Below are 21,339 nucleotides of genomic sequence, written 5' to 3' on the forward strand. Positions count from 1 at the left end.
TACAACTAAAGCGATAAATTAAATAGATTATCTACAAGTCAAAGAAGTCAAAACATGAGTTGAGCAAGGAGTGACAGATCGCAATTAACAATCTTTTCTTCCTTTGACTTCAATCTTGACTTCGACTTTGACTTTCGAAACACGGGGTGTTACAATAATACCACTAAAATAGCGAAGCCTGCCTCTTTGTAAGTATTATAACCCCCGGTTACGTATTAGATGCGCTGCCCGATTGATCTTGGGTTCCGTAACGGCTGTCGTGGTTCTGCCCGACGTAGTCGTTGGAATTCTTTCTCGGGGAGAGTATTACTAATGTAAATATTGGGTTATTATACTAACGTGTGTGCATTGTGTAATTAATAGATAATCATCAGGAAATCTCCAAGGAAAACCCTAAGATAGCAATGTAAGTAATCTCCTTTTTTTGCAAACTGTTTTTACAAAACCTCAAATGTTTTACATTATATTAAACAGTTATTGAGTATTTGTATTCTACAATTATCGTCGGTATCTTGGGGTTTGTATACAAAATTTGCTACTACACTGTGAGTAGTAACATGACCACAAGTCGGGTTGACAGTACCGTGGGTGGTAATTAAAGTAGAAAATAAACAAATGTAATTGCACGACGGCCCTCAATGCTGTAAACGGTTTTACCTATCTTGATTAAACTGGGATTCACTCACCAGTATTTCCCACTTACAAAATGTTTTTAAACGCGTTTCAGGTAACAAAATGTGAAAGCCAAATAGAAGCCAGCTGGACAGCACTAAATACTTGGAAAAGTGGCTATAAAGTTACCTAAATAAAGAGATGTTTTTATTTAAATAAAATAGGGTTTATTCCTATGAAAATGTGTGTACTGAAAACTTGGGAATTTACCCACATGTTTAATATTATAAAAGTGTGGTATTTTACTCTGTTAAATATTTCCTAACTACGGTCCTGGTGAAATTTCCGCTGCCAAAATGATAAACACTGATACCACTGAAACTGGTCGTGATCGCCCGTTCCCAGGTAAATAGGGGACAGGGGTTGCGACAGGCCCCCATACCCTCCAGTCTAATTACCTCTTTCAAATGGCAAAAGGACACACTTTGTAAGTTTGTATGTGGTCCCATTTCCCTCCCATGTAACACGACTTAGTTTATTAGCATAATCCAAAGTAAAAAAAAATGTAAAATCAAAATTATCAGTAATTATCAAAATTACTCTACAAATGATCCTGTAGAGTAATTTTGATCTTTGTAGAGTAACTTTGTAAAATGTTCTTATAGAGTAATTTTGATCTTGTAAGGTAATTATCAAAATTACTCTACAAGTGTATCAAAATTACTTCACAAGTAAATCAAAATTACTCTGCAACTTTATCAAACAACATACAATTCAAAATTACTTTACAAATGATCCTGACCAAAATACCATTCCATTCTTTTTAATTTTATCAATGTAAAACCTTTGGGTACTAACACCTAATTTTATTTAAGTTTAAATCAATTTTACAAAATCTATTTTTTTATTTTCATCTTTTTATTATATCTCTTAATTAACATAAAATCTATTTATTATTTTATTTTTTTATAAGTAAAATATTTATATATATATATTTTTTAAGAAATGATAAATAATTTAGCATGATAGAAGTTGATCAAAATCTTAAATAATTAAAAATTCAATAGGTATAATAATAGTTGGTAATGTGCAAATAAATTATTATTAAGATATTAGGTTAAAACTCCATGTATTACACGTGTTTAATGTATAAAACTTAGTTTTAATTTTTTTAATTTTAAATATATGGGATTAACTAATATAAAACCAATTACAATAATAATAAAAGACTGTATCTCAGCGGAACTAAAGTGTTTCCTATGCACATAGATACACAGATAAAATAGAGACGTCATGGTTTAATCACACCGTATCAAAATGTGCCAAGTAATTGACCGTAACAAACAAATCAGATTAGACTATACATTTTTACGATTTTACTACAAAATATATTAAATTAGTTGTAGTCATTTTTAAACAGTTTTTCTCGATTATGCTATATATATTGATATATTAATTTAACTAATTTTCAGTTATTATATTCGTGTATTTCAAGATTGCTATGGATTTTAATAGATACTTATTATATCATTTCTTTCATTATTTAATTATATTTTAAAGAGTTTTTATATATTCATAATATTAGTCAGATATTTATCTAGTATTATTTAGTAATATTATTAATAAATAATAATGGAGCGAACGTTTTCTGACTTTTTTAATTTATGTTTATAAATAAAAAATAAAAAAATAAATAGATTTTATGTTAATTAAGAGATATAATAAAAAGATGAAAATAAAAAAATAGATTTTGTAAAATTAATTTAAACTTAAATAAAATTAGGTGTTAGTACCCAAAGGTATTAAATTGATAAAATTATAAAGAATGGAAGGGTATTTTAGTCATTATATTGATAATTTTGGTGTTACTACCCAAAGGTGTTACAAAATTGAAACCTAAAACCTAAACCTGTGAAAAAAAAAGTTAGTACCCAAAGGTGAAACTAGCTATAAACCACAGGGTCCATCTGTGTAATTAACTCTTTTTTTAGCATTTAGTTACGAGATTTAGTTTTATGGTTTAGTTTTGAGCATTTAGTTTGTGTGTGTGTGTGGGGGGGGGGGGGTATAGTTTTTTGATCAAAATTACAAGAACATTTTACAAAATTACTCTACAAGAACCTTTTACAAAATTACTCTACAAGATCAAAATTACTCTACAATATCATTTGTAGACTAATTTTGATAATTACCCTACAAGCAGATAATTACAAAAATGCCACTGCGTGTTTTTGTCTTTTTCATGCCATACGTACGTTTAGTACGTTAAAGTTATTTGTACGGAAACTTTACTCAACAGTACTCCAATTTGGATTATCTTATTGCATAAAAATGTATGTTTTGTCATCAGGACATGATGTAGGTGCTGCAAGAGTTCATAGAGAAGAAACTGTGAATTCTCTTACTATAATGAAGCTTTGAGTACACTTGAGATACTTGTACCTAGGAGCCAATGACCCAAAATTAAGAGTATTAATTGAATAATATAACAATCTCTAAATAACCCTTCTGTTTACAGTACCATATAATTTGTATGTATGTGGGAGTTCACATAGAATTAACCAACATAGCAAAATTGTAGTATTAGCTTGTATATGCACATACCAATGTGGGGTAGCCCACTTGGTAAAGGCACATGCCTCTTAAAGGGAGTCTGTGGGCAAGAGGTGTTTCTTTAAATAAATGGTGTAAGAGCAAGCTTTGCCGTTAAAAAAAAAAAACCTTGTATATGCACTCAGCAGCCATAAGGAATAAATTAACATAGCTGTACTTAGGTTACAAAAACATTGTAGTGTCAGGTAGTAAACAATAAACATGCAACAAATCTGTAGTTGACAGATCAACTGATCATTACGGTGAATACATATAAGGTTTTGGAGGGATTTCCAGTAACTCTAAGCCCCCTTCTAACATCTCCAACACCTTGGTGATTTCCGGACGGCTCAAGGGATTAGTTTGTATGCACCACAAACCCACAATAATCATCTTCCTTGCCATCTCATTTTCTTCTTCGCTCACAATCCCATCCAGTCCAAGTTGTTCTTCTATCTCAACTTTCTTATATATCCAATGAGGAAAGTATATTTCACTTGTATGATCAACTTCAGTCTCAACATTTCTCCTCCCTCCAACCATTTCTAGGATCATCATTCCATAACTATAAACATCTGATTTGTGGGACACATGACCGAAACTCCTAGAAACTATTTCAGGAGCAATATATCCAGGTGTTCCCCTCACACAAGACATGGATATCATGCTTCTTTTCTCAAGGAATCGCTTTGCCAGTCCGAAGTCGGATATCTTAGGGCAAAAATCTTGATCCAAAAGTATATTATGGGGCTTTATGTCGAAATGTAAGATTTGTGTGTTACAACCCCTATGCAAGTATTCTAATCCTCTAGCAATCCCGATAGCAATCTGGTGCAACTTTTCCCACCCAAGTTGACTAATATTTGAAGAACTCCGACCGTATATGAACTTCTCAAGGGATCCATTAGGCATGAATTCATATATTAAAGCTCTTCGTCGACCCTCTAAACAAAATCCAACAAGAGTAACGACATTAACATGGGAAGTCCTACTCACACTGGCTACTTCATTAATGAAATCTTCTCCATTACCTTTTGATTCACTTATAATCTTCACTGCCACTAAATTTCCATTGCTTAATGATCCTTTGTACACAGACCCAAAGCCGCCTTGGCCCAGTTTGACTTGAAAGGAGCTTGTAATCTTCTGGACTTGTGAATAAGAGTACCTTTTTGGAGCAAGAAATTCATTATTCTTTAGAAATATTTCAGCGTTTTCGTTGTACGTGGCCTCTTTTCTCCATCTAAGTTTCCCTTTTAAACATAATATGATGATTAATGTTGCCACAGCTCCTACACAGAGAGTTGCCACACCTACACAGAGATCTTAAACATTAACTAGTTGTAAGCTGTTTAATTATTATTCAAAGTCAAATAACATGTTACAATTGTTGGTTCAGGCCCCTCAAACCTCACTCAAGACACACACTCACGTATGTATGTAAAATTGCAGAGAAGAAAGAAATTCAACAAGCTTGTTATATTTTATAAACAAAAAGAAGGGTACTTTTTATTCATTCAACAAGTGAACTCAAACCAATATAAAATGCTAACCAACGAACCGAACACCGTGACCCGATAAATAACCGATTAATCCAACAACAATAATACAATAGAGTGAACAATGTAAGCCGTGAAGGTAATTTTTAAAAAGTACGACGAAAGGGCAATCGGGTTTTACTACAAAGTCCATACGTGTACTTTATTCATATTAGAAATATTAGTCTTTATTTGATCCTCTTTCCACACCCACACCCACTCATAGAATCTGGCTTGTGTAGGTTATTATATGATTTAATTGAAGAGGTAAATTACCTAGGATCGGTATCCATTTTTTGACTTGTTTTCCTGCCGTAATCATACAACAAAAGATAAGTCATATATAGGACAGTAAATATATTCCAGTTTATGTTTTACACATCTGGTGTATCCAGATAAGGGGAGACAGGAGAAAAAAAGAAAAAGAAGCCATAAATACCTTTTTTAGCATCCAAACACTCAAAATTTTCATTGTTAAGGCAGTTGTCTTTCTTACGACACTCGTTACAGGAAGGTGACCAAAAAGATATAAAAAACTGAGAAGTGAGAAGAGAAAATATATCGGTGTAATTAGATACGCTCCTTTCCGCTCTCCCTGGAAGCTGTATTACTTCACAACTATGTGGGAGATCACTTGGAACTGGTGTAGTGCTGATGGGATGCTTATAGTAGACATTGTGATGTTTGCATCTCTTGTAGCTAATATAATCAGGTTGGTCAAAATAAGCATCAAAATCTGTACTATAATTGCGATGTTTAGGGCATTTGAAGAGAGTCACGAGGGGTGCGATTGAGATGGAAAACAAATGAGGAGTTGGCGAAGTGAAATTATTCATAAGAGCCTCACAGCTTTTTGTGTCTACAAGTTTTTGAAATGTGGTGTTTTGGATGCTGACGGAAGGACTACCAAAATACTTGTTAACAATCACATATGAGTGTCCTCCAAATTGAATCGTCTCGTTACCCATAGTACAGTCAACCTTGATCAAACCACATCGAGTAACAGTAGTATTGTAAAAAGGGTAGCTGAACGGACCAAAATCTTGGCAACTGAATCTTTGCGGGCAGATAGGCTTAGATGTATTGACATATGTAGCAGAGCATAGAAGAGTTGGACAGGATAGAAAAACGAACACAAAAGCGATGACGAGAATCATTTCAAATTCCCGATAGGAGAGGTTTGACAAGTAGCCAACTTATAACTTGTGTCAAGACGGCCGACGGGTGCGTATTACACTTGTATATCTTTTTTTTTGCTTGAGGTTTTTGGAATAAAAGAGGGAGCCTGAATTCTTATTTGAATACCATTCACACTTGTCCGGTCTTATATGCTGCCTTAGAAACCCCACCACTTATGTAATATTTCAACATTCACTAACACCATCAAAATTTTTGACTTTGACTCTTTTCCCCATTCATTCCACATCCACATCCACTAACGTCTAACACCGTCCAGACTTTGACTCCCTTGTACTAATCTTTTGTCCCTTTTCAAACGCCAAAAGGGGCCACTTGGAAAGTTCTGTGTTTTACCAAGTTTTATCCCTAGGTAATATTCTCAACTTAGTACACATAAAGAAAATTTATCAGGGTCACTTTGAATAAAGCTGATTGGAACTTGATACAAATTACATACTTAATAGTATATTGTAATTATGAAGGGGGTTAGTGTAATTACTACTTTTATAAATAAGGCATTATTCATTATAGAAAGTAGGAAGAGAATTAGTTAGTTGTTAAAGCTCATTGCCATGTGCATGAGAAGGGCATAGCCCTGGGACCACTTGTGGTTGTTATCTTTCTCTTGTAGATCCTTTTGGATCATCTTCATCATTTCCACCATTGTTATATGTTTTAAGCTTCGATTAGTATCAATTCTTATCATTGGTTCGACCTGCCTCACCTCTGCTCTCCATCAAATTCCAGTCTCTGCTTATCGGACCTGTTACAGATCTGGTCCCTATCTGATCTAAATCCGATTTCTAATTTCCGGTTTCTAAATCCAATTCCTCATATGTTTCTATTCCTTCAATGTGCGATTCAATCATGGTGACTCAGTCATCCCTATTGGATACTCATGCACCGCAAATTAAGCAATTGCAATCTGATGTTACATCGATAAAGGATTCTCTTAAAAAGCTGCATGATGATCGATCTGAATCTAGAGAATTCCGGAAGTTCGTTTACAATTGGATGCACCATCAGGATTCGCGGTCTAATTCCATGTCGATTTCAGATGTTCCAGCTTCCTCTTCAGGTTCTATTTCTCCACCTCCATCTCTAATCGAGTAATTGGAGGCAATTGTCTCCAGATCTGAAGTACGCTTGCGTGGCCATACGGTTTCACGTTTTTCAGGTTTGAATTCTACATCGCCAACCTCAATTGCTCAAGCTCATCCTTCCCTTGTACAATTTGCAGAAGTTGAATCACAAGTTGACGGCAATTCGATTGACCACGACAGTTTGATTGAACGTGTGGTGGATCGCTCTTCAGATTCTCAGTCGCGGTCGCTGTCTCATGTGGCTCCAGTGATTGCGATCATCTCCGGATCTGAAGAACAGTCGTCTGGCCAGGGACGTTTGATGTCGATTAGAGCTAATTGGGCTATATCTGATATTGTACAATGGAAATTGGGCTCGGAACCTATGATGGGTCACGATGTGGGGCTGAACTCAGTTGTGGATCTGGATTATACTGATCTGGGTCGTGGTGTGGGGCAGAAAATGATTCTGGGCCTGATTTTTTCTATTTTGAAATTGCATGAGATGGGAAAAGCTCCATTTGACAGGGGAAATGCTTCATTGTCTCACCGTCTTTTCAATGGAATGCGATTGACATTTTCGGCTACGTGGCACTTATGGGTCGTGCATGGGCAGCCTCGACCACCAGAAGACTCATCGGAGGAGGTCTTTACGGGGATTCCGGGACACGCTTATGATGAAAGTCTTGAGGACAAGAATTTTTTAAAGGGGGGAGTATTGATAGGAACTTGATAGAAATTGCATACTTAATAGTATATTGTAATTGTGGGGGGGGGGGTTAGTGTAATTACTACTTCTATAAATAAGGCATTAGTCATTATAGAAAGTAGGAAGAGAATTAGTTAGTTGTTAAGGCGCATTGCCATGTGCATGAGAGGGGCATAGCCCTCGGACCACTTGTGGTTGTTATCTTTTTCTTGTAGATCCTTTTGGATCATCTTCATCATTTCCACCATTGTTATATGTTTTAAGCTTCGATTAGCATCAATTCCTATCATTTTTAGGTTTAAACCTAGAAGAAGTTTTTGGCAATAGTTTGAACATTTAATTAGTTTTTTAAGGGGAGTGGGGGCGGTCCGTTATGGACGTCCCACCACGCGTGAAACAACAATAGCACACTACCGCCACCCCTATTATAACACGTGAACATATCAACGTGTTGATATCATCATGCGTTGAAAACAAATGTTACCGTTTCATTTTTGACTGTTTGGCTATAAAATCCAAATTATTCCCCCACTCAATCAAAAAACTCTCCAATTCAACTCAAAAACTCTCCAATTCAACTTAAAAATTCTCCAATTCAACTAAAAAATTATACAACAAACATGGAAGGTTCAAGCAAGAGAGGTGGGGGTTCGAAAAAATGAGGTTCGGGTACGAAGAAAAATCCCGTAAGACCCAAGGTTCGAGCGAATCTTGGCGAGCCGAGGCGCTTTAGGTTGCAAGACGAACCCGAGCAAGTCCCACCCTTTCAAACCCAACAATATCCACCCTTTCAAACCCAACAATATCCACCCTTTCAATCGCAAACGTATCAAAACCAACCGTTCATTCCACCGTTTCAACCTAACCAATTTCAGCCCCAATCGTTTCCAAACTTTCAAACCCAACCCCACCAACTCGACCCACTACTAGAAGACAACACCCTCATCCATCATTTTGCAAATGAGTATCGTGAACCACAATAAAGTCTTGACGACGATGAAGATGATGATTACGTCAAGAACAACAAGAAGAAGAAAAAGAAGAAGAGGAAGAGGAAGAAGAAGAAAATGATGACGTTCAAGAAATTGTCCCAACCGTCTGACAACATTGGACGAGCGAGGAGGAGGTGGCCTTGGTGAAGGCGTACTTGCACATCTCCGAGAACAAGAAACATGCCAACGAGCAAAGAAAGGATACGTTTTGGAGACGGGTCATTAATCATTTTAGCCGACTTCCCGGTGCAAAGGAACGAAAATGGACCAAGAACTCCGAACCTTTGGTGAGGAGATTTTAGAAGGAAGTGAAAGGATGAGGCAGATAGGAGAACGACTCGTCTAGAAATATGACGAGCGTAATATGGACTTTTGGATGAACCCGCACCACTAATAATGATATATATATATATATATATATATATATATATATATATATATATAATATGTGTGTATGTTTGAAAAAAAATATAAAATATCTAAACAACAGCTACAGATGCATACTAATATTGTATTTTCAATTCCAGTTGTATTTGTAATAGATATAGATGCATAATATATAAAAAAAGAGTAAAGGTCGCAATGATGACAATTTTGGATCAATATGCTTGTGATGTGATTGTTTGTATTTTGTCTTGCGATATTAATATGTGATAAATGTTTGAAATTCAAATGGACAACGAAGTGAACCAGGAAAACAAGAATAACAATAATAATGGAAACCAAGTGGATAACAGTGCCATCCAACATAGAGTGGCACAAGGAATTATAGACGCGATGCCATATATTATCAAAACAGTTAAGGAAGCAGATAATAAGAGTAATAATGGCAGTAAACGACCCACTGAACCAGAACATAGCGTAAACAATGGACCCATACTTCAAGTGCCCATTCCTAAAAGAAGAAGAACCATGTCTTATGGTTGTTCTTATAAAGAATTCTGGTCTTGTAAACCAATAGAATTCTCGGGGAATGAAGGACCCATTGCAATTCTACGCTGGATAGAAAAGACCGAGGCAGTCTTAAAAATAAGCAAGTGCGCAGAAGAAGATAAGATAACGTTTGCCTCCAATCTGTTTAAGAACTCAGCCTTAGAATAGTGGAACACTATCCTCCAGTCTAGGGGAAGTGACAGGGTTTACAATATGGAATGGGAGGAATTTAAGAACATGGTGGAAAGGAAATTCTGCCCTCCCAATGAAAAAGAGCAGATAGTAAATAAATTCTTAAACCTTAAAATGACTGGAGTAGATAGTAAGGGTTACACTACTACTTTCTTTGAATATGCTAGAATAGTGCCAACCCTTGCATCACCAGAACCAGTATTAATCTCCCGTTACATATGGGGATTAATCAGTGAGATTAGGCATGTAGTTAAGACGACTAGACCCCAAACTATAGAAGAAGCTGTAGAACTAGCAAACACCTTGACTGATGACTTAGTGCGTACACGAGAAGAAGACAAGAGGAGGAACCTAGCTCAAAGGCTTACCCAAGAATTCCGCTATGGAAATTCCAATCGTGGGAAAAATGTAGGTTCTACCTCTGCACCTTACTATAAGGCCTGCAAGAAGAAGCATTCAGGAAGATGCTCCACTTACTGCAATTTTTGTAAGATACCAGGACACAAGGAAGAAGATTGTAGGAAGAAACCTAGTAATGGAGTGTGCTTCAACTGTGGAGAAAAAGGGCACATCAAGCCACACTGTTCGAAACTGGCTCCAGCCACGAACAACAAGAATACTAAGAATGCTAGAGCATTTGTTCTGACTGCAGAAGAAGCCAAAAGGTTATAGCCTACGCCTCTAGACAACTTAAGAATCATGAAGAGAATTATTCTACCCATGATTTGGAATTAGGAGCCATAATTTTTGCCCTTAAGATTTGGAGACATTACCATTACGGTAGTAAGTTTACCATTTTCACCGATTATAAAAGTTTTAGGTATGTCTTCGGGCAAAAGGAGTTAAATATGAGGCAAAGACGCTGGATGGAAATTCTTAGTGATTATGATTGCAATATCCAGTATCATGTAGGAAAGGCTAATGTGGTGGCCGATGCATTAAGTCAGAAGTATCACGAAAAACCAAAAAGAGTACGTTCTCTTAAATTAAATCTACAAGTAGATTTAAATGAACAGATTAGAGAAGCACAAGAATCAGTAATCAAGGATGATACTGAGAAATTGAAAGGAATGATTAAGGAATTAGACCAAGGAACAGATGGAATTTGGAGATTCCATATGAAAAGAATGTGGATACCCAAATTAGGAAACCTACGCCACCGTATATTAGAAGAAACTCATAAGTCTAAGTATACGATACATCCTGGAAGTGATAAGATGTATCAGGATTTAAGGAAAAAACTTTTGGTGGATAGGGATGAAAAAGGATATAGCAACTTATGTTGCCAAGTTTTTAACCTGTTCCCAAGTTAAAGCTGAACACCAGAAACCCTCAGGTTTGTTGCAACAATTAGAAATGCCAGTATGGAAATGGGAATTGATAACAATGGATTTTGTTACCAAATTACCCAAGACAAGGAAGGGTAATGATACAATCTGGGTGATTGTAGATAGGCTAACTAAGTCAGCTCATTTCTTACCAATGAAGGAAACATTCAGTATGGAACAATTAGCCGAGTTGTATGTAAATGAAATAGTTTCATTACATGAAATTCCTTTATCAATTGTTTCTGATAGAGATAGTCGTTTTACCTCTCATTTTTGGACAAGTTTCTAAAAAGCAATGGGAACCAAGCTGAATCTAAGCACCGCTTATCATCCTCAAATGGACGGACAAAGCGAAAGTTTTAATAGTAGCTTACTTATGAGGGGATCAAAGAGTTTGAAGGTGACGTTACCCTCGGCAAAGTAGTCTGAGTCAGCAGGGATACAATCCTAAATAGCCGGGTTAAAGACAAATTACTTATTAGGGCATAACATGCCTTTTTAAAATTCCATTTATATACAAGTTCACATATCTCATAGGGGATCACTCAACACTCGCCCGAAGATGTATTTTAGTGAATCACTCGAGAGCGGCATGGAACTTACTCTTACCATAAGCTTGCCAAGCAATCCATCCTCCTCATTTTTAACTATATGCCTTTGTAAATATCAAGAGGACTTTTGGGGTGAAGGGTTAGGCTTGGGCTAAAGGTGGGTGGTTGGGTTAATGATTAGTAAAAGGGTTAAAGGCGTAAAAAGCGTCGGTTTTCATAAGACTCGTTATTTTCCAAAACTTTTTATTTTGATGAAGCATTTCTTTCAAACAAAGTTGTTTTTGATAAACTTGTTTGTTTATTTCTTTTGGCTTCATCATCATATACATTTCTCTCTCTCTTTTTTTTAGAGTCATAAGAAAAACCGAACTTTAATTAGTTTGAACCTAGAAGAAGTTTCTGGCAATAGTTTGAACATTTAATTAGTTTTCTAAGGGAAGTGGGGGCGGTCCGTTATGGACGTCTCACCACGCGTGAAACAACAATAGCACACTGCTGCCACCCCTATTATAACGCGTGAACATATCAACGTGTTGATATCATCATGCGTTGAAAACAAATGTTACCTTTTCATTTTTGACTGTTTGGCACAAATTTTTGACCGTTGGGATTTAATTGTTTGAGAGTTTTTTATATAAAATCCAAATTATTCCCCCACTCAATCAAAAAACTCTCCAATTCAACTCAAAAACTCTCCAATTCAACTTAAAAATTCTCCAATTCAACTAAAAAATTATACAACAAACATGGAAGGTTCAAGCAAGAGAGGTGGGGGTTCGAAAAAATGAGGTTCGGGTACGAAGAAAAATCCCGTAAGACCCAAGGTTCGAGCGAATCTTGGCGAGCCGAGGCGCTTTAGGTTGCAAGACGAACCTGAGCAAGTCCCACCCTTTCAAACCCAACAATATCCACCCTTTCAAACCCAACAATATCCACCCTTTCAAACCCAACAATATCCACCCTTTCAATCGCAAACGTATCAAAACCAACCGTTCATTCCACCGTTTCAACCTCACCAATTTCAGCCCCAATCGTTTCCAAACTTTCAAACCCAACCCCACCAACTCGACCCACTACTAGACGACAACACCCTCATCCATCATTTTGCAAACGAGTATCGTGAACCACAACAAAGTCTTGACGACGATGAAGATGATGATTACGTCAAGAACAACAAGAAGAAGAAAAAGAAGAAGAGGAAGAGGAAGAAGAAGAAAATGATGACGTTCAAGAAATTGTCCCAACCGTCCGACAACATTGGACGAGCGAGGAGGAGGTGGCCTTGGTGAAGGCGTACCTGCACATCTCCGAGAACAAGAAACATGCCAACGAGCAAAGAAATGATACGTTTTGGAGACGGGTCATTAATCATTTTAGCCGACTTCCCGGTGCAAAGGAACGAAAATGGACCAAATGACGTCGAAATGGACAGATTTGAACGGGAAAATTAGTAAGTTCAACGCTTGTTTCATTCAAAAGGTATGTTTTTTTTATAAAGTTTAAATCTTCTTTTATAAACTCTTATTTAAAAAAATACAGTTCTTTAAAAAAATATAGAAAACTGTTATTTAAAAAAAAACAGAAAACAATTTATTTAAAAAAAAACAGAAAACAGTTAATTTAAAAAAATAGAAACAGTTTATTAAAAAAAACAGAAAACAATTTATTTAAAAAAAAACAGAAAACAATTTATTTTTTAAAAAAACAGAAACAGTTAAAAAAAACAGTTTCTCAGTTTATTTAAAAAAAACAAAAACAATTTATTTTAAAAAACAAAAAACCGTTTTTTTATAAATTACAGACAACTGTTATTTTAAAAAAAAAAAACAGAAACAATTTTTTTTAAAAAAACAGAAAACAATTTATTTAAGAAAAAACAGAAAACAAATATTTTTTTTTAAAAAACAGAAAACAATTTTTTTTAAAATACATAACCTTTTTTATTTTTTGTAAAACCGAAATCCACAAAGTGGAGCGAGCGAGGCGACAATCATGCGACAAGCCACCGAAGAGTATTGCGATCTCTACAAAAAGACGAGTTTTCCACACGTGGCGGCATGAGAAGTTGCGAGAAATCACCCGAAGTGGGTCTCGGTTAAGTTGGTTGACATGCGTGGTCCTACGGCTCCAAAAAAAAAGAGGAGGTTCGAAAAGATCAAAGACATCCGATTCGGGGAACTACACGACTTCCGCGTCGGATAACTTGCCCCAAATGAATTTAAACGAAGACCCCCTTCACGAACCCGATCAACCCGTTGACGACCCCATTGAAGAAGATACACCTACAAGGCCACGCCGCAGGAGAAGTGGTGAATCGTCAAGCAAAGGAAAGGAGGCGGTGGCGGAGTCGATCTTCAGAATCGAAGGGGCAAAATTGGCGCAATACAACGAGGCCAAACAAAGAAAAGAAAAAATTATGTCCGTAAAAGTTGAACGCGAGCAGGCGTACATGGGACACTTGAAAACGGTAGAAAGACAAAATGATTTAAAAGTCTTGTGTGAAAAGCACGCCCATCTCGACGAACCGTTTAAGTCAATTGTAATTCAACAAAAGCGTGAGATTTGCGAAAAGTGGGGGTGGGAGATGCCACCAGTTTAATTTAAGTTTTTTTTCCAATGTTTAGTTGTTTTTTATTTTGCTATGTAATTTATTTTTTAATTTTAATGAAATTTATAATTTAGTGTTTTATTGTTAATTTCTAATTTTAAAATAAAAATTAAAAAAATTTGTGAGTGATAGAATTCTATCACTAGTGACCACCGCCACTACAAAATGCCTGTGAGTGATAAAATAGTGGCTGTTGACATGGCAGGAGTTGATTGGATATTGTGAGTGATAGAAGACCACCCCCACTCCCCTAAGAAAGTCATTTCAACTTGATATTCATGTATATATCCTCCATGTTTTTATGTTGATTTAGATGTGTTGCATACATATTTTGTTGATTTGAACGAAAAAAACCATTATATTTTGTTGCATTTAGTTTTTTTTTTTTCTTCTAAATATATATATGAGTGTCCTCCTAACTGAATACTCTGATTACTTGAAGTACAGTTAACCTTGATCAAACCACATTGAGTATCATTATTATTGTAAAATGGGAACTTGAATGGACCAAAATCTGGACAACTGAAACTTTCTGGGCAGGTAGGCTTAGATGTATTGGCATACGCAGCAGAGCATAGAATGATAGAAGAGTTGGACTAGATAAGAAAATGGACACAAAATGCAACTTCTTCAGTTATAAATTATTTTCATGTACGTATGTGTAGTAATATTACTTATGATTGAAGAGGTAAGTTACCTAGGATCAGTATCAGTTTTTCGTCTGCAGAATGAGATGACAAAAGAGAAGTTACATATAGGTCAGTAAATTAATTGCAGGGAATAAGGAGAAACAGAGGGAAGGGAAAAAGAAGCCGTTAATACCTTTTTTGGCATATGAACACTCAAAATCCTCATAGTATAGATGGCAATGGCCTTTTCTGAGACACTCGTAACAAGAAGGTGGCCGGAATTGAATTGAAAAATTTGAAGTGAGAAGAGAAAATATATCGGTGTAATTGTTGGTATCATCGTCATCGGAAACCCAGGACCAATCGGAACGGATGGTATTGTGACCACAAACACAATTGGTTTTGAACAACCCACAACAATCACAAGTGTTCATGATGAATTGAACGAAACAGATTTGCAAAGATAAACTAACCGAATTGAAAATACTTGAACAAACTAGAACTTGAATAATAACTTGCAAACACACGTTCTGATTACAAATGAAACTGACTAACTAACTGATTGAACAATGGTTTCGCAGCCCTATATATTCGAAGTGAAGGGGCACGTCTCCAAACGTCACAACTGTTCAACGAAGGGATGTGTCTATCCCATAATAACCGCTCGGTAGTTACCAAGGGATGTGGACGTACCGCTTCAAGATTATCGGCCCAAACCATATGTTCTAACCGCTACCTAATGGACTGGACATAAGACTTCTGTTCGACCCATACATGTGGCCTACGGCCCAAATAATAAAACATAACATAACCATTGTTTGACCCATAATAAACTAAACAAATAAATATAAACATCACCGGCCCGAGAGGCCCATTGCTTGTAACTCGGATGGACTTGGTTAACCATTACGTTCTTCATTCTCCCCCTTAAACAAGAACATCCGAGTCCTTCGATCACGATCACTCCTTGCGGTTGTTGGTGACCTCGATCTTGACCACCACGTCATCGTCGCTTGAATCGTCGATCCAACCGCAATTGTTGCTTGAGCTTTCCGCCATGCCAACTTTCTCTCTTGCACGCTCCTTCTTGATGTAGTCGAAATACCATTCGACCAACTCTAAATAATAAACGTAGGCGACCTTTATCTCGTAAGCGTCGTCCGCTTCGTAGCCATACTTCACCGAAATATCGCCCCACATGTCTTTCTTCATTATCTCTTCGAACCCACCGTTATGCTTCACGATGCGGTGTAGTAGTATGAGACTGAGATCACGCCCATCGATTAACTCTGGCGGCATTGCTTTTTCACAAACAATCCCTAGAAAATCCGTGATGAACCAAACTAAAACTTCCTCGAACGGTGCGTCGAAGAACCTTGGGTGTTTCTTGATTTCTTCGTGTAGTGTGATAAGATCCCCTGGTTCCATGCAACTTTCAATAATTAAATCTCTTTCAACGACGTCCTTCTCGAGTTGAGAAAGAGTTATTGCCCGTTCCCGAAGCATTTCTCTAGATTGGTGCGGATTATCCTTCTTGCCTTCAATGTAGATTAGCAACGCCTTTTTCGCTTTCTTGGAGTATACAACCTTTTCTTTCCTAGTGTTTGAACGTTCACCGTACACTTTCTTTTTGTTTTTCGACTTCTCGAATTCTCGTTCATAATAATCCCCCAGACACTCTTGGAATTCCTCTTTCTCTTTCTTGTAGCCATTATCAACCCCAAGATTATCGTAGAAAGCATTAAGATAATCTTGTTCCAGATCGGTTTCCGACTTGTCTTCGTATATGTCGAACCCCTTTGATCGACAACCAAACATCTTCTTCAAAACACACTTCTCACCCATAGTGACCGTCTCAATTCCTTGAAACAAGAGTTGTTCTAGACTTAGAACATTCTTGTCAAGTTTGGGTGCATAACTTACGCACGGGATTGTCTTATCCTTGCCGTCCACCGGCACTCTCACTTCTCCTATTCCATGTATGAACGAAAAATCCTTCCTATTTTCGTTCGTTACAACCCCGAAGTGTCTTTTGAAACACTTAAACAAATTTCGATTTCCCGTCATATGCGTTTTAAACGTGGGATCCACAACCCAGATTGAATCCCATTTACCCCCGCAAGTATCCTTCACAATATAATCACACTCTATTGGCAATGGTGATAATATAATATACTTACTAGGGCAAATTGACGCGATGTGGCCGAACTTCTTGCACTTGAAACACCGAACCCCCGGTTTTCTCGGCCTACCCACTGGTGCATTAGGTTTCTTCCCGGACTTCTTCACGAAACCCCTTTGAAACGCTTTCTTTGGAAACTTTTTCATTGGTGATACCCCGGTCCGCATGGTTGGCTTCCCCTGCGCGTACTCATCCACTTCCGCCGCCCGGCCGCACTCTCCACTACGAACAAAAACATCATCACCATAATCGGTAACCACCGATTTCCCTTTGTTTCCACGAACCCGGTTTTCTTCTTGATCACAATCCCTTCCGCTTCCTGTTAAACCTTTGGCTCTGATACCAATGTTGGTATCATCGTCATCGGAAACCCAGGACCAATCGGAACGGATGGTATTGTGACCACAAACACAATCGGTTTTGAACAACCCACAACAATCACAAGTGTTCATGATGAATTGAACGAAACAGATTTGCAAAGATAAACTAACCGAATTGAAAATACTTGAACAAACTAGAACTTGAATAATAACTTGCAAACACACGTTCTGATTACAAATGAAACTGACTAACTAACTGATTGAACAATGGTTTCGCAGCCCTATATATTCGAAGTGAAGGGGCACGTCTCCAAACGTCACAACTTTTCAACGAAGGGATGTGTCTATCCCATAATAACCGCTCGGTAGTTACCAAGGGATGTGGACGTACCGCTTCAATATTATCGGCCCAAACCATATGTTCTAACCGCTACCTAATGGACTGGACATAAGACTTCTGTTCGACCCATACATGTGGCCTACGGCCCAAATAATAAAACATAACATAACCATTGTTTGACCCATAATAAACTAAACAAATAAATATAAACATCACCGGCCCGAGAGGCCCATTGCTTGTAACTCGGATGGACTTGGTTAACCATTACGTTCTTCAGTAATTAGGTGCAGGGCCATCAACTCCCCTTGGCAGCTGTATTACTTCACAACGATTTGGGAGATCACTTGGAACTGGTCTACGGCTGATGAGAGACTCGTAGTAGAAATTGTGATCTTTGCATCTGTTGTAGCTATTATAATCAGGTTGGTCATTTTTTGCACCATAATCAAGATCTTTTGGGCATTTGAAGATAGTCATGAGAGGTTTGATTGAAATGGAAAACAAGTGAGGAGTTGGAGAAGTGAAATTATTCATAAGAGCCTCACAGTTTTTTGTTTCTAAAAGTTTTTGAAATGTGCTGTTTTGGATGTTGACGGAAGGACCTAGATAATCTTTGCCAGTAATCTTGTATGAGTGTCCTCCTAATTGAATACAATGATTACTCGAAGTACAGTCAGCCTTGATCAAACCACATCGAGTATCAGTAGTATTGTAAAAAGGGAACATGAATGGGCCAAAATCTTGGCAACTGAAACTTTGCGGGCAGATAGGCTTAGATGTATTGACGACATATGTAGCAGAGAACAAAACAGGTTGACACGATAGGAAAACGGACACAAAAGTGATGACCAGAATCATTTCAAATGTCTAACAGGAGAGGATTGACACCTAGTCCGCAGCCAACTTATGGTGCATGGCAAGATGAGTCTGTATACACTTATATATCTATATGTTTTTGAACCAGGATTTTAGAGCGGTTGGCTAATAGAGGGGGGCATGAGTTAACCATTAATAAACTTTCATACTCACAAACTCGACTTGTCCAGTCTTTTATGCTAGAAAAACATAGAAATTGCCTAACAATTGTAATATTTTCCACATTCACTAACACCATGCATGAAGACTCTTGACTTTCTTTCCAGTCTCCTCCATTCATCTTTAACCCCTTTCAAACGCCAAATTGGACAATTATATTTTCTTTTAACCCAATTTTGACACTAGCTAGACACCATTATCAAAATTTTCTCACTAGAAGAAAATGTTCACATATAATCAATGTTTATGGATTATAGATTCCAGGAGACCATGAATTCAACCCATCGATCAAGAACAAAATAACAATCAAACAAGAACAAGAAGAAAGGGATAAACCCTAATATGCAATTGTATTGAAACTGAACAATTGAATCTGATTGATATAAGATACTATATACAAACTGAAAACCTAATCTATTTATAGACTTCAATGGGTGTGAGTGTAGAGACGTGTGCTTTCACGAATAGTCGCGTCTCTAGGATCTTGTGGTTGTAATTGAATTTGAAGAAGTATATTGATTCTTGTCCACAAGTTCAAACCGATGTGTCTCTTCCTTTTTCCCTTGAAGCCGACGATCCAACAGGTGCGACCCAACGGGTTTCGCAACCCTTGGGGTGGTGGTTTTCATTTTCTGGTTTGCCACCTTTAGTCCCTGTATTTTGTAACCGCCATCTAAACTAACTTTAAACTATTTACACTTTTGACCCGTATATTCTAATCAAACTTTGATCAAACAATTAAGGCCAACATTCACCCCCTAATTGTTGATCCAAGTTTGAGTCTTGAACAATAAATGCTTCTTCCTGGGCAAACTATAATCATGGTGTCTTCAACATTCGTCATACACTACACCAAAAACTTTGCGGCCTCATCCATGTGTGCATGTGCAAACCATCATGTTCCCGCTATGATTCCATCAACAATCTTCAACCCTACAAGTCCTTAGGCAATTCCGACACGAATGCCGTCTCTTGCGATTGACCTTTGTGATGTTATCCTCCCTTCCTTCTCTGTATCTTTTCTCCTTCTTGGGCAACCTCTGAACCCAATGTCTTTAACTGTAGGCAAATCTGGGATCAACTTCTCGGGAGACTTGTTAACTGGTGATTTCCATGAACGAAGGATGGCTTCCCCTGCGCGTGCTGTTTACCTTTTCCGCTGCCCTGGTCGCTCTTTCCTCCATTCAGACCCCCACCAATATGATCGGTTCGCCCGATGATTTCCTGCCTTCCCTCAGATGATTATTCCGAACCGCGAAACCCTTGCCTTGATTGAAGAATTGAACCCATGATCTTGATTCTTTGAGCCTTGGCTTTGATGCCAATATAGATCCCAAGAGACCATGAATTCAACCCATCACTCAAGAACAAAATAACAATCGAACAAGAACAAGAAGAAAGGGATAAACCCTAATATGCAATTGTATTGAAACTGAACAATTGAATCTGATTGATACAAGATACTATATACAAACTGAAAACCTAATCTATTTATAGACTTCAATGGGTGTGAGTGTAGAGACGTGTCCTTTCACGAATAGTCGCGTCTCTAGGATCTTGTGGTTGTAATTGAATTTGAAGAAGTATATTGATTCTTGTCCACAAGTTCAAACCGATGTGTCTCTTCCTTTTTCCCTTGAAGCCGACGATCCAACAGGTGCGACCCAACGGGTTTCGCAACCCTTGGGGTGGTGGTTTTCATTTTCTGGTTTGCCACCTTTAGTCCCTGTATTTTGTAACCGCCATCTAAACTAACTTTAAACTATTTAAACTTTTGACCCGGATCTTCTAATCAAACTTTGATCAAACAATTAAGGCCAACATGGATACTAGTAGTATATACTTTTGGAGCGCACTTGAAGAAAACGTATAAGAGGAGTTATGTTGGATAAAACCAATAAACTTTAGTCATTTTGTTAGTTAACTTCTTAACGATGTTTTTGCAATAATTTTACCTTTGAATGAGTTTCACTTAACTTGAAAAAACAATTTCTACTTGTCGTTCATGTATACTTAATTTATCATGTGAACTGTTAACACCTTTTGTTTTTTATGAGAAAAAACAAAATTTTACCATATCAAGTGTAGAGGTGTAAACTAGCCTGCCATATCAAGTGTAGAGGTGTAAACTAGCTGAGTCAAGCCGAGCCCGGGCTCATCTAAGCTAAAGCTCAACTTGTTTAACTTACAAGAACTCAAGGTCTAGTTAGCTGCGTGGAAATACACCCTACACTTTAAAAACCAGTAAGACCACTTTGTTAGTTCTGGCCACTTTAATTCTCACCCCACAGTCTCACTCGTTGAACACCATCACAAGAAACATCAAGTCCAGCAACACTAAATCAAGCAGACCACGTATAATTTATTTCATAAGCAATCTACAATCTTTATTGTGACATCCCAGAAAATCAGGTATCCTTCCTGTTTTAGTTCTCATTACGGTTATGTTTTAGTTTATGTGGTTATTATATATTACGTGTGTCGCGGATAATTTAGTAGCATGTACTTGTTTATATT

The 21,339-nt window shown here is 37.2% G+C and overlaps 1 protein-coding gene across 1 annotated transcript; it reads right to left on the reverse strand.

The window, feature by feature from the left end:
• Nucleotides 1-3,320: 3,320 nt before the first annotated feature.
• On the reverse strand, nucleotides 3,321-6,079 carry LOC110924682 (LEAF RUST 10 DISEASE-RESISTANCE LOCUS RECEPTOR-LIKE PROTEIN KINASE-like 2.5). Its single transcript, XM_022168676.2, has 3 exons — nucleotides 5,182-6,079; nucleotides 5,019-5,051; nucleotides 3,321-4,517 (listed from the first exon to the last, which is right to left on the reverse strand). Exons 1-3 carry the CDS (start codon nucleotides 5,897-5,899, stop codon nucleotides 3,463-3,465), a joined length of 1,806 nt encoding a protein of 601 aa, XP_022024368.2. The 5' UTR covers nucleotides 5,900-6,079; the 3' UTR covers nucleotides 3,321-3,462.
• Nucleotides 6,080-21,339: the final 15,260 nt, after the last annotated feature.

This window comes from Helianthus annuus, chromosome 17, assembly GCF_002127325.2.
Source record: "Helianthus annuus cultivar XRQ/B chromosome 17, HanXRQr2.0-SUNRISE, whole genome shotgun sequence".
Lineage (NCBI taxonomy): Eukaryota > Viridiplantae > Streptophyta > Magnoliopsida > Asterales > Asteraceae > Helianthus > Helianthus annuus.